We start from the raw sequence: 15131 nt of genomic DNA, 5'->3' as shown, positions 1-15131 counted from the left end.
GTCCACTAAGTCGACGCCAATTTTGGTGTGGTTATAAAATGTCACTGAGGTCCGCGCTTACATAACCAATGAAATTAGGAAAATATCGGCGTTGGAATAGTGGTGGATTACAATCGTAATCCACGCGCCTAACGAAGGGTTAATATCCCTCTGACTCGACATATGTCAATAACATCCCAAGTTTCAATAAATTCCGCCGATGAGTTTGATTCTGATGATCGTCTCAATATTTCCATGAATATGAAAACTCACCCTGTAGCTTTCTGAGGAAAGGCAGAAATTAATTTTCAATAGTCAATCTTTACTCATTTAGTTCTTCTCTACCTCTGATAAGAGTATGTACAGTTACTCCCAGGACACCCTGTATAGCTGAATTTTTGAATTATTTTCTACAAGAATATTTCAATAGAATCCGATGAATAGATTTTGGGATATCAAAATATTTTTTCATCACCCAATGATAGAGTCCTCACAAAATTAATTAATTTGCCTTTTCGAAAATTTCATTTTTGTGAAACTTTAGAACCATCCAATTGATTTTGCTCATTTATGAACTCAAAACTCTAGACTCTACCTGAACATACCCTGAAAATTTCATGTTTCTCTTGTAAGAGTTCAAAAGTTATAGACATTGGTGAAAAAATTAGTCCGCTGTTTCTCTGTAACAATCGAGCAAATAAGAGAACTGCAGACCTTACCACTTGGTTTAACCACTATTCTGTTTGAAATACGCAATAATGTAAATTCCAACACAAATTATAGCGATAGGTAAATATTCAATGGAAAAATAAAACGAGATATTATAAAAAGTCTGACTTCTATTGAAGGATTTCACTACAAACAAAAGAAGTGCAAATAAAAATTCTTTACATTAAATGCAATTTTATTTCCTGTAATCATCTGATTAATTATTTAATTAATCCTTACAGATTTGTTTATTGGTACGTAGAGATGATGAATTATCTAGCACATAGAAATTGAAAAGAAATCCACACGAAAAATTCAGTCAGATATTCAAGTAGTAATGAAGAGATTCAATGCCTCTTTCTGTTTTCATTTTACAAGTACGTCAAAATAACAAGTTTACATCTTCATGAGATAATACTGATTATTTAAATAAATCATGTGCTTTTACGTGTTTCGTATATTACATGTAGTGTGGACAAAATAGAATTTTCGAAGAAACTGAATCAAAATATACAAAATTTATTTGGTTATCAGCCTTCCAAATCTTATATAAAATCAATCAAGTAGCACTCAAAAACGCAGATACCACTAAAATGTATATTCACTGCCTTGAGAAATATATTTTCATAAAAATCGTAAGAAAATTCAGAACTTATAAACTTTTCAAAATCGATTCCCAGTTTTATTCCTCCCATATTTAGACATGTGTATAATAAGAATTCATTTCATAAGAATATGCTTGTCAGATGGAATTGAAGTTATCGGTTATAGAAAATTTTTCTACGGGTCCCTACAATTAGTATATCATAAAAAGGCCACCAATAAAATGTTTACCTCTTTGATAAAAATTGGTAGTAAAAGAATAAATGAAAATAAATAAAAAGGGAAGCATTGTAAATTGAACTAAACAATTCCGGAAGTTCAGATCATCATATATCGTGATATATATCTATCACTTAAAATTTTTATTCAATCAAGTTAAGAAAAATACAATATAAATAACATTCTCAATAAAAATATAAATAATCTTCATGAATTAATCGATAAATTCCGTTACGACAATATGTATGTAAAAAAATTGCTCTAACAATTATAAAGTGAAAAACTATTGAACTACAATATTAATCTACAAAATAAAGTTTCAAAGGAATAGTTTTCTTGTTTCTGGAAAACAAAACAAAATTGCTTATATAAAAACATGTCAAATACAGGTTGTAATCTGAAATTGGAAAAGTTTCTATTCTGTTTTCTTAACTTACTTTTTTATGGATCAACATAAAAAGCTGATCAACTTTTAAATTTGTACATAATATATTATTCGAAAATAAATATTCCCATCACTTATATTCATCATCAAAATAAAATAATTTCGTCCACCATACAAGCTTATAATCACAATTATTTACATTTCTACAAGATGTCACCGACTCCCGTCGGATAATTCATTGCACGGAGGAGAAGAGGGGATTAACTTTGATGAGAACTGGTTCTAATGATATAAAGTGAAAAGACTGAAAGTTCGTTCTTTAACTAAGTAGTATGCTTATCATGAAAAAGCTTCAATACACTAGAAAATTAATATAAAAATAACAATTAGGCTTTTTGTTTTAGTTACCTACTATTAAAAATTATATTTGTACACTTAATAATTTATACAGACTGCTTATATATAAATGTTTTAGATTTTCCACAATCACTCAGCATTTCCGAACAGTTCTCAGTTTCTGTTCAATTCTCAAACACTATCACTGGAGATCTGTACTTTTCTTAAATTCGATTGTTCATTTATTCTTTCTATGATTAGGTCACCTGTGATTTGACCCTTCATTCATATCGTACAAAATTTGGGCTATGGTTCTAGATGATTCGACATTACTGAGAGCTACATTTGCTAAATGAGACTCGTAATGTTTTAAGTACCTATAAAATATAAAACGGTTTAAAATTCATTCAAGTTATTCATCAGATTCAGATTACTTACCTTCTACAATTTCCACTGTAGATTACAAGATTTCTCAGAATTAGTGATGCTGTTAACCTAATACTTTTCGTTACTGGCCCCTCGTTGTCATCCTGTAAAACAAAGATTCGAATGAATAACTAAGCGAAGACTATAAATAGAAAACGAAAAAATAGAAACAAAGATTTTTTAGAATCAGTGATTCTTAATATTCTCTTAATAAAACTCACATTTTGTTGTTTTTTAATGAAAACCTACTTGAATGGCGTTTTATTTATAATTTCTTAATCTATAGGTCATATTACAACTTTTGAAACTGTTTTAGGTAAGTATAGAACGATTTTAGCATGATGCAACTTTTTTTAACGTCTCAGTTTGAGTTTAAAGTTATTTCTCTAATTCTGTGGTTATTCCGTTCATTCTTCCACATCTTGTAGAACAAAATCGTGCGAGAATATATCAGAAACGCACAGTTTTCATGGTTATATTTTATTATTCTATGTTGGTACTCCGAACTTTCCGCTACGGCTTTATCTGTCAATTCATCAATTTGCCTTAAAGAAATCAGTTCTGCCAACCAACATTTTTCAATGCAAAAATCACTAAATTATATTTATGGAAATATTTCATTAATTTCAACGAAAATGCAATGAATTAGAGAAAATAATGTATAATACTCGTACAGAAGGCTCATTCTACCACTCGTTCATTCCAAAACTCGCCACTTCGTGGCTCGTTTTTGAACTTTGAACTCGTGGAAGAATATCAATGCCTTCTGCACTTGTTTTATAAATAACTATTATTCAAATTTTTTCCATCAACTTATTGTTTCATAATATTTATTTCAAGTCTGAGATTAAAGGTCAGGATAGATCCGTTAAATTTGAATGCCCCGAAAAATCAAATCATACCAACTCTGCTTTACACATGCGGAACTCATTATTACAGCCAACTCCTCGTTTTGAATTATTGATCCCTAGGGGACCACATTGATGTTAATATGTATATATGAGATGAGATTTATGTCATTGTTATTGGTCAAAATATTCAGATGAGGGGTTCTAATGATGGATATCTCCTGAATATCAGCATGATTGTTTAAGCGATTACTTCAAACAAAATTTCAACCTTGTGGGATCTTTTGTTACAGAAATATTGGCTAATTTTTTTGATATTTTGTTCGAATTATTTATGATATTGATAAAGCGATTAACATGATATTTTGCATCTTTGAAATTGATCCTGGACATCTACATGCAAATTCTCAACACAGTCAAATCTATTTTTTCGATATTCTTTCTCTTGTTCTGGTAGCGCGATTGAGATGTTTAGAAATACTGGTGTGTGTGAAAAAATTCAAGACCTTATTGTCAACTTGAAGGGACCAGCACCCTTCCCATTCATATCAAATTCCGCTGTTGATTCCATGAAAATATGAAAAAAAGCATCTCCAAATTAAAATAGATTGCCAGCACGCCATTGTCCTTTATTTTCATCACAATGATCTCAAACTGTTTAAATATATAGATATGTTCAGCGTTTTGCTGAAGTTTTTTGATATATACCTAGAAATATAACCCTAGGTACCACATTATTAGCAAAAGTATTCTAATATTTGTTGTACTTGTACTTGTTAAACAGGCGACTGTGGTGCCTAGATTGAGCAGATATCACCTTCAGCATGGTTGGCTGTACTATTGACCTAAATTATACACTCTTCTCCCACTTAGGTTTAAAATTAACTTCAACTTCAGGAATAAAAAACATAAGACTGAACTCAAACGTTTTCTGATTGATAATTCAAATGAATTTTATGCGGTTTTTGACGGATCAATCTACAGGCCGTGGGTTTTTGGTTCATAGGCGGTTGTGTGTTGAAGTGGACAAGATGTGGTTGAGTTCATTTTTGGTTTTTTTTTTTTACACCTTATTGAAGGAATATGGCGTTGGCGCTATCACATAGAAATGAAAACTGTGAATTGCTCAACTTGTTCATCACGTATATAGGTGATTTGGTGACATACGAGCTCCAGCTCAGGTCACCAGGTCACTGTAATTGTATATGGAATTTATTGTTATTATGTATATATTATCAGGATGAATAAAATTTATTTATTATTATTTCATTGCTTTCAGCATCATAGGCATTATAACAAACCCCCAACTCCCCTTGTCCAGGAATCAAAACAGCAAAGACAGAGAAGATTTGGATTCACAACAATTAGTACTATTATGGAGGAAGGGCATCATCTGTGGCAATCACATCCCGGGATGTAGAACGAGCACTGTATATTTCGAGAAGCTGAAATTTCTATAGAACTATTTATGTTCAATCTGAACACCCATACCAAATTTTATGTTATTTTTCATTCATTTATTCCTGACCCCCAAACAGCTTGAATAAATTAAATAACTTAAATCATCAAAATCAGACTAATGAGAGCGAAATATTAAGTCTGTGATATTTCTTGTTTGCAAATGCACAATATGCAAACTATATTAAATATACAAAAGAGATTAAATGCATTTGGAACCACTTATGACCCAACCCAACCTGACTAGTAGATCACGAAATATTGAGGTCCCAAAAATGTTACGTTTGCGAATCAACAACGCGCATCCCAAAGAATTTAAATTTGTACAGAACCAATTATGACCCAGTCCATATTCATAGAATATTACATAAAAATTGGATCAGTAGAACGGAAATCCTGGAAATTTCACGTTTGCGCATGCTCAACGCGCTGAAAAACCTGTATGGAACCATCTACGGCGCAAATAAGATATCCATACCAAATTTCATCAAAATCGAATAAGAATTGCTCGAGTTGAGACTTGCTAGGATTCGCAGGCATACAGACATACAAAAATTATGTAAAATGAATTTTTCGAGCGGAAATTTTAAAATCAGAGACCACTAATTTTTTTCACCTCAAAAGTGAATCATCTACCTTCGGGAAAGCTGGATGCAATGAAATTTATCTTAATTTACCTGAATATATCGTTATTCTAAGCAAAAAAAAATAATAATGTCGTAAATTAACATGCTCATCTAAATGCACAAAGAACATAAAACAGCAGAAACCAAACAAAATCGATTAAACAAATAACACACTCAATTACACAACCACCTCACCTGATCAGTTGAAGGTGGAACAACCTTTGGTGCTGCAATAACAGTCACACTGTTGAGTGTGTTCTGTTTCGTCTGTTTTTGCTAATCCCAAGAATATAAAATGTTAGTTCTCCCAAAAAGTAATTTGATTTATGTATAAGTAACAATTGAAATAGAATTAACTCTAGTTTTCCTTTCATATCCATAAAAAAGGGAGGGCCCGAAATAAAAAAACTTTTTTCAAATTCATCAATTTTTCAAAAAAAATAGAACATATTCCGTCATAGTGTCAATAGTTATAATACCCAGTACATGTGAAAATGTAATGAAATACTATTTTTTTTTTATTGAAGTGTAAAAATGAAAATGCCAAAATGCCAAATTACACAACATGGAATTATAAACAATCAAGTGTCCAACAGAAATGCATTTGTTTTAATTTTTAATTCAATCAGTTTCATTTGTGAAGTCATTTCAATTGAAGTAATAAACCAATTTTTGATAGTTTTTCAATTTACCTTCATTACATTCTCACAACAACCTGTTGGAGGTTAGAGCTCAATGTTACAAATGCCCCAAGTTTTTGATGAAAAATGAATCTGTTGAGACTCTTAAAATAACTAGTATATTTTATTGTAGAAAATGTTGAAAGTTATAGCGAAACACTAAATGCAAAAGTTAGAAAATTCGGTTATCACATGATATTAGATATGAATAAGATGCATAGTATCCCTGGTGTGTGTACTGATTCGATTTTGTTTCAGACTTTTTGGAATATCCACCTGTTGATTGGTTATTCTGCTTCACCAGTCCTGTAAGGTGGCGCTCCTCAGAAATTTTCGAATTCCTGCTGTCTGGCGTCGTTTAAAAATGAAATACTGATTTTAGACTTACAAACTTTCACAATAAATTACAATTCAGTTCCCATCGAATTTTTAATGAAATGAATGAAATATAATGACAGCGTATAGAAGATTGTTACCAGCATAAAATATAATTGTTCTATACTCAAAGGTCACGTGAGCCGAGAATCGAGAGAAATGCCAAATATAAGCGATGTATGCGCCATCTGAAACAGACGCGATCCGTGGAAATCAAGTAGGTATAACTCTGAAAAATCTCTTGTTTTGTCTGAAAGTTTTACAGGTAGACACACCAGGTTTTCTATGCATCTAAGATAAGAATTATAAGAGTTTTTAGAGCCTTTTCTACATATTCTTCTTGTCAAATTAGTGTATTTACCACTACATCTCATCTCAAAGTTAATATTTCACTTCAGCCATTATCTTGGAAACGACCCAAAGAGAAGTTTTTTCTTATAATTAAGCAGAAGTTTTTTTTCATCACATGAATATGCTCACTTCCCTTCACATTTATGCATAGAATGCCAAATATAGGTAAGACACTAACCTGAAGTTCCTTTGGATTTACAAACTCAAGTGCATGCCTCTTGATGGCATGAAGAGCAGCATCAGGAGCGTAACCAGGATGAGGGGACGTGCTGACAGGGGGAGCCACTGGTTCAGGTTTACCGGAATTTGGTTGTGTTTTTCTTTTCACTAAAGACTGCTTCATAGCCTGAAATTATTAATTTTTCAGTCATCATGTCTAATGAACGTGTTCTCCAAATATTTGAAATATTTGATATTTATACTCACTTCTAAATTACAGTGTTTATCATGGAGGTGCGTCATCAATGAAAATTTCTTCCTTTTCAAGTTGTCACATCGGTCCCACTGACAAATAACCTCTTCGACATTATTCTGTGGACAATGAGCCTCACAGGCATGAAGATATACCTCATTTGCCGATTTGAAATTTGTTGTCCTGAAATTATTTTCATTACTTCCAGTGTTCAGAAATCAAGAGTGTGAAAATAACAAATAAAGAAGAGAATATTTTATTTTAGAGAAATAAGTGGAAAAAATAATAAATATAAAATATAAAAAAAAAAATTGGATTTACTTACACTGTGCAATCAATCCATTCACAGATGAAGAGATGTGTGGTATCTTTGACTGTCTTTCCTTTGAAGATTTTTGGTTTTGAATCTTCTTGTTTGACAGTCTGCGATACTGTCACATTAGAATTTGCCGTACTAGTAGTCGTTGATGTTGTAATTATCGATGCTGGATTAGACTTGATAACTGTTGAAGTTTGAACAATGTTGCTCACTGAGGTATGGATAACTGGCCTAGGTACTTGGGTCACCACAACTTGCTGACCTTGGGGCGTAACCATAACCTACAAAAAATGGATATTGCACATACAAGATTTTGAAATTTATACCTATAATGGACTAGTTTAGTGATGTTGATAATACTATATTTGACACGATATAACTAAAATATGGAGCAAAACTGATAAATCAGTGGAAAAATTTTGAAAATCCATCAATAAATGACTGAGAAATAGATTATTTAAATTTACGTATTTTAGCGCGGAACGTCTTTGGTCTGTGACGTCACGGCTCTTTCATGTGATCGCTACACCATAAATTACGTTTAAATACTTAGCCGCGCCAAGGCTCTCGCGCCGTTTGTAGTTGTACAGTGTAGTTTTAACTTGAGTTTTGTTTTTATGTCACCATAATGGAAGAAGGCTTCTTGAAAGGACAAAGTGACAATTTGCCTAAAATAGATATATTCGCAGTGATGGAGTTTTTTTCTTCAAATCCATCTTATGTCAGTGCTGAAATAAAGGGAGTTGAACTTTTCAAGTAAGTATCTACTTTCGAGTTTGCTTCATCATGGTTCAACTTATAACGATGATTTATTTAAAAAACGTTTCATAAACAGTTTGTAGTTGAGTACTGGTTGTTGAAGTCTATCAATGGCAAAACATATTTATGTGAGGAGTAAAGAGAAAAAAGTAATTTATATGTATGTATATAGTAAGTTATTTCAGCCATCGTGTAACGAACAAAACACGACACGAACGGCACAAGTGATTGTACACCTGCGAATACCAGTCGTCTAGTGTGTGACGTCACGACACTTACACGTACTATGAAATTATTCTTCCAAGCGTAACTTCAAAGTCCCATAACTTTTTCATTTCTAGAGATATTTCAATGATTCTTCCACATTTTTGTTTCATTTTACTTAAATTTTTAGAATTAATCCTTAACAAAAAAATGAAAACTAGTCCATTCAAGATACAGTAGTTTGTCCAGCAAAAAAAAAATTTGATAGAAGAATATAAATTCAATTAAATACATGAAACTATGGACTTTACCTTTTGGTGATGAGATGAATTAGCAGAAGAAGGTTGTTGCTGTAATATTATTATGGTTTTCGCTCCAGTTGCATGCTGTTGCGCAGTTTGCGCTACTAACACAGTTTGTGGTTGCCCATGTACCATAGCTGTTTGTGGTTGTGCTACCATGTAAGTGCCAGGAGTACCACCAGTCTGAAGAACATATTGTTGTCCACCCTGTCCGCTCGTAACAAACTGTACTTGACCTTGCAGACCTTGAGAAAGAAGAATTTGGCCGGAGTTAGTCTGTTGCAGCATTACAGGAGCTCGTTGTTGTGCAGAATTCTGCACAATCACCGTTTGTTGAGGCTGTGGAACCGAAGCTGTTTTCATCGAAGGGTTTGACTGCGACATAATTATCTGTAAAAAAAAATTTTCAAAATTTCAATTTTTAATCTTAAATTTTCTGTTATTGAAGTGAATTAAGAAAAAACTTCAACACAATGTAAACGAAATTTAATATTTTGCCAAAGGAAATTTAAAATACATTACAATTTCTTTCTCAAATGTATATTCTGGATTCATTTGTGTTATCTGAAGTATTCAAGGCAACCAAAATAGTTATTTATAATACAAGTGCAGAAGGCATTGATATTCTTCCACGAGTTCAAAATTCAAAAACGAGCCACGAAGTGGCGAGTTTTGGAATGAACGAGTGGTAGAATGAGCCTTCTGTACGAGTATTATACATTATTTTCTCTATGTCATTGCATTTTCATTGGAATTAATGAAATATTTCCATAAATATATTTTAGTGATTTTTGCATTGAAAAATGTTGGTTGGCAGAACTGATTTCTTTAAGGCAAATTGATGAATTGACAGATGAAGCCGTGGCGGAAAGTTCGGTGTACCAACATAGAATAATAAAATATAACCATGAAAACTGTGCGTTTCTGATATATTCTCGCACGATTTTGTTCTACAAGATGTGGAAGAATGAACGGAATAACCACAGAATTAGAGAAAGGTGTATTTTAGCACAATTTTAAGTTCCTCTGATTTGTTTTAGTGTTTTATCATATCTGCGAAGGATGTTCTTTTTTTCAATTTTTGATCTGGGGGCATATCCTCGAACTGTTATATTTGCCATTGTTATCTCATTCTGATGATATTTTCTTGTTTATCATAAGTTTCAACGATATATATGTACTTTAATTATGATATGCAAAAGAAGATAACTAATAATGAAGAAAAATAAAGAAATAACAATATAATACCCTAAAAATAAATAATAAAATTGAATCCGCTCCACTGATTTATAATTATTTCATCACCTTATTATGGAAAATAACTCTCTTCAAAGATTCAAAATCGGAAAGGCGCACACACCAAACCGCAATCCTTGACATTTAAAACTTTTTTCAACTATAAAAATTTCAATTTCAATAAATGAAAATATCGATTTCAATTGAAACAAACCTGTCGGGGCTGTGTTGTGATAAGCATCTGTCCCGTTCCATTGTCCATTACCAATTGGCCCACGGACGGAGTTGTACCTATAGATGTGTCAACTGATACAGTTGGTGGTTGCGCTGGTTGTTGAGCTTCTTGTAAAAGTTGCTCCTCATCTTCATCCTCCAATATATCTGCTGCGATATCAGCAAATAGCTTAGCTGCTGCATCCGATACTCTAGCACTGCCTCTTGATTCTTCTTCATCCGGCTCATCCTGCTTAGTATCCTTTAAAAGTAATTGCACATTGAAATATTTCGAAAATTCAAAAATAATATGATTACATACCAGTGAATCCGGATTGGGAGAAGGCGCATTTCCATTAATATTTTCAAGACAGGGTTTTTTCACTTCTACTTTAGAAATATCTTCAGTAGCAGGTCTCTTAATTCCAGTTTGAATTTCTTGTTTGATTTCTGGATCAGTTTTCACCATTTGGATATTCTTGTCCCTAATCAACGCCTTTTCTATATGGTTTTCTACCAACTCCAAACCTTTGGCAGTAATTTTCAAGTCTTTTCCTAAAGAACCATTGACAATAACTGGTGGGGTTTTTTCAATCTTTTTCTCTAATAAATCTGCCAGCCTCAGTGGTTTACTTCTTGTTATTTCACCAGTGGAATCTTTCGAGTTGCTATCTTCGTTCAATGGATTATCAATATTAGGAACTCCATTCAACAAGCCTTCAAAACTGTAAATGAAATAAGACAAAATTAAGCAAATGATTGATTGATTACTTTTTTCATAATCCAACAAGACCCAAGTCTGAACATAAATGAAATACAAGAGTGGAGAAGGTGATGTTGTGAAACTTACCTAGTTAGCGAATTATCTCCATCCTCAGTTGAAGAAATACCCCCAACTCCAACGATACTAGAAGCCAATGAATTGTTACCGATAGAATCGCTGTCTTCATTATCGACTTTGACAGGGGGCCTAACCATCCTCAGCTGCGCGGTAGCAGTGAGAGGTGCTAGTGGTGGAGGTGGAGGTTGTGGAGGTTCCTTCTTTCCTTTCGTGGTATTCGCAAATGGAGTAGTTGAGGATACGGATGGATCACCGACTTCCTCATCCCCAAACAACTGTCTGGCCCCATTTAATCTAACGTTAGCCTGCTGTTCTGTCTTAATTGGTGTTTTATTCGAAAACGTTTGACCCTGTTGGGCTAGGAGCCTCTGTTGTCTTTCCGCAACCTAATGAATTGATATACATGAATAAAGAACAAATTTTTTAACAACTTGATAAAAATAACCTACTTTCAAGTTCAACTTCATGTTAAGATATTTTATTGTCAATCATAATATTATTAAGCTAGTACAAGAATATATCGAAAGACTCTCTTAGAATTCGAGGTCATCAAAACTTATCATGCAATTGAACTATAAGAGCAGATGATTGGTTAGTGGCTTTTTTACTTTTGTTATACAACAAACAAATCTTCAAACTACTGTGATGAATTAAATAGTTTTGATAATTAAATTACAAAAGAAAAGTTCATATTTTTTTTAAATATTCTACGCTGAATGATGTGAACAGAAATAATTTACTACCTGCAAAAACGATTTGTTTCAATAAAAATGAATATTTCAACCTATATTATCATTTTTTGTTATTCCTAGAAATATAAACTAAATTGATTCATTTGGGCTTAATAGAAAATCACAAATTCAGAAAATCCACTTGAATAGAATTTTCACATTAGCTTTTTTCATCATGTATCAGATTTTTTGGCAATGCATATATATCAATTGCCGTCTGAAGTATTGTCATATTTTTATTTGAACTGATAATTGGGTACAATATGGTTTTTTTGAGTTCACATCAATTCAATGAGAATATGTAATAAGGCAAAAGTTATTGATCAATATTATGGAACTAGAGCAGCAAAGTATAAGTTAATGAATCAAAAATACTGGTGTAAGCATTGCTTATAGATATTTCATTCAAATAATATGTTAATTAAATTTGACTGAATTCCAAAAATCACTCACTTACAAACAATAACTGATGAAATTAGCAATTCATAAATAATAATTCCTACAACCAAACTAATTACGACCTTATATTTGATCATGTTTGCTCGATGATTTTATCAAAATTTTGAAATACAAGTCAACTTCTAATCAATGAAATATGGACTATTCTTGCAGATCATATTTTCTAAATCAATTCTCAAGGCTGAAATAATCAATATTGTACTCAGAATGAAAACAATTAATTGAAATGATAGGAATAGTTTGAATTAACTACAATTTTATCCACGGACTCTCCAAATGCGTTTAACATTGTTACAAACAATATCATCATTAGTTATTTATAATACAAGTGCAGAAAGCATTGATATTCTTCCACGAGTTCAAAATTCAAAAACGAGCCACGAAGTGGCGAGTTTTTGAATGAACGAGTGGTAGAATGAGTCTTCTGAACAAGTATTATACATTATTTTCTCTAATTAATTGCATTTTTGTTGAAATTAATGAAATATTTCCATAAATATCATTTAGTGATTTTTGCATTGAAAAATGTTGGTTGGCATAACTGATTTCTTCAAGGCAAATTGATGAATTGACAGCTAAAGCCGTGGCGGAAAGTTCGGAGTACCAACATATAATAATAAAATATATCCAAGAAAACTGTGCGTTTCTGATATATTCTCGCACGATTTTGTTCTACAAGATGTGGAAGAATGAACGGAATAACCACAGAATTAGAGAAAAGTACTTTTGACAGTTGAAGAATAAAAAACTACCAGTATTAAGGTTATTTAAAATTCTCTTTAGTAAATCATCTGAAATAAATACAAATCAATAGCTTTTGCCAGAGAGGAGTTAATTGATTAGTGTGTTACCTGAACTACTTTTTGACACTCTGCAGTCCTCATGCTCACTGCGGTCATGCACTCGTTTACCTTATTAGCCAACAAACTCTTAATAAGTGAGGTGTTAGCTCCTTGTTGGTTTGATATGATTTGCTGTTGGCTGCCGTCTTTATTTGTTATCAATGTTGTTGTTGTGAACGTGGTGGTACTGGTACTGGAGTTTCCCAATAGAGCCTGGCTCAAATGAGGATGTGCTAAGGCCTATTTTGTTCAAAATCATTAATAGATTAGGCTAAATTCTCAAAGTGATTTGAAACACATAAATGATTTATCTCTTTCTGGATGCGTAGAATAGATACTTATGAATCTAAGATAAATCATTTTCATTAAAATAACAAGTAATGGAATGAATGAAAGTGTTCATGCGGAAACAATTTTTTTCTAATGTTTGAACAATTTTTTCAAAGCAATTAATTTTTTTTTTTCAATTTCAATTGTTTAAACATGAATCTTTCGATGATAAAGTACTCAAGCATAATGATTAGAAATATGTCCCCACCACCAACATACATTTTTAAAAGGAAAAATAATTAACGGATAAAGGGAAGAGGTTTAAGCAATAGTATATTTTTCAGGTATGACAATAGACACTTATGACTACCACTAATTGTTTCATTGAGATGACTTAATGCAACAAAAAATTCGTCGTATTTGATTTTATACTTATTAACTATAGTCAACATGCAGAATAATATTTTTGGAGAAATTGCAGAAATTTAAGCACCGTCCAATTTGTGAAAAACTCAAAAATAATCGGAATTTGAGATTAGCAATTTAAAAAAAGGCTAATTTAGAAAGTATAGGAGAATGATTCCGAAATAACATCAATTATTCCACATTTTCAACTTAATTTCAAAAAATTGTTTTGAATCAAAATCTGGTAAACATTGCACCGAGTTTTGGTAAGATGGTAAGACCCTAACCAAGCAATGTTGATTAATAGTGTTAGTACATTTCGAATTTATATTTAAGAGACATGGAACCCGCTACCAGATGAGATTAGTGCTGTTAGTTATATGCCCGCCAAGCCCATATGAGTCGAATAATAGCAGGAAGAGAGACTTAGATAGTTCATAAGCGTGTGAATTTTACTTGAAATTACCTGATTCTTTGGATCGGTTTTAATAAGGGCCGAACTGAGGGATGCAGCCGACGTCTCTCTTTGTTTTGGGGGAGCACTCAACTGGGCCTTGAGGATTGGGGATGCGGGAGAGGCCCCTCCCTCAGGCGCCTCCGCTTGAAGGGCTGGAGAGAGCTGAGGTGGCTGAGGGGCAGGAGGCGATATACTATTATCTTTGGGAGTTAGAGCTGTTGCAATACCCTGCGAGCTATTCACCTGAGACTGAGTTAAGCTGATCGAGGAACTACATGGGGTATTACTAACTGTGGGAGGTATTTTGGAGGTGTCTTTCGGTTTAGGTTTCCGCCGAGTGGTTTTGGGTGTTGCTGTTGGCTGAGGACTGGGAATGGGAGAAGATGGTGGAACATTGATTATAAGTGGGTGGTCTCGCACCTTAATACCATCATAAAATTGGGGATCCTTGGGGTTGCTTAGCTTCATGGGATTTGGTCCCACTGTTCCTCCAAACACAGACCTGCAAAATATTCAGCATTTAAAATAAAAAAAATATTCATTGTATCAATGTACAACTATATCAGATAGAATTAATATTCCTTTCCCAAGGTTCGACATATACATATACCATGCCTTTTTGCCTGTACTATTTAATAATAAAATGTTCAAACCCATAAAAATTCAATCTGAATAGGCTGCATCAAT

General features: G+C 32.8%; 1 protein-coding gene across 7 annotated transcripts in view; it reads right to left on the bottom strand.

Moving 5' to 3' along the window:
• Positions 1 to 800: 800 nt before the first annotated feature.
• LOC123685409 (AT-rich interactive domain-containing protein 2) overlaps positions 801 to 15131 on the bottom strand; it is a 65715-nt gene continuing 51384 nt past the window's right edge. For 2 of the 7 annotated variants that reach the window (XM_045625082.1, XM_045625089.1), the window contains 12 exons: positions 14454 to 14946; positions 13322 to 13552; positions 11290 to 11666; positions 10762 to 11164; positions 10441 to 10701; positions 9000 to 9380; positions 7732 to 8006; positions 7421 to 7589; positions 7173 to 7340; positions 5784 to 5864; positions 2669 to 2760; positions 801 to 2607 (listed from right to left, as the gene is read on the bottom strand). In XM_045625082.1, the coding sequence (XP_045481038.1) occupies positions 2493 to 2607; positions 2669 to 2760; positions 5784 to 5864; positions 7173 to 7340; positions 7421 to 7589; positions 7732 to 8006; positions 9000 to 9380; positions 10441 to 10701; positions 10762 to 11164; positions 11290 to 11666; positions 13322 to 13552; positions 14454 to 14946 (3046 nt within the window). In that variant the 3' untranslated portion in view covers positions 801 to 2492. The remainder of the gene's footprint in view (positions 2608 to 2668; positions 2761 to 5783; positions 5865 to 7172; positions 7341 to 7420; positions 7590 to 7731; positions 8007 to 8999; positions 9381 to 10440; positions 10702 to 10761; positions 11165 to 11289; positions 11667 to 13321; positions 13553 to 14453; positions 14947 to 15131) is intronic. The other 5 variants (XM_045625083.1, XM_045625086.1, XM_045625084.1 and 2 more) reach the window with 5 other exon arrangements.

Source organism: Harmonia axyridis, chromosome 7 (assembly GCF_914767665.1).
Source record: "Harmonia axyridis chromosome 7, icHarAxyr1.1, whole genome shotgun sequence".
Lineage (NCBI taxonomy): Eukaryota > Metazoa > Arthropoda > Insecta > Coleoptera > Coccinellidae > Harmonia > Harmonia axyridis.
This window is presented reverse-complemented; position numbering and strand designations above follow the sequence as displayed.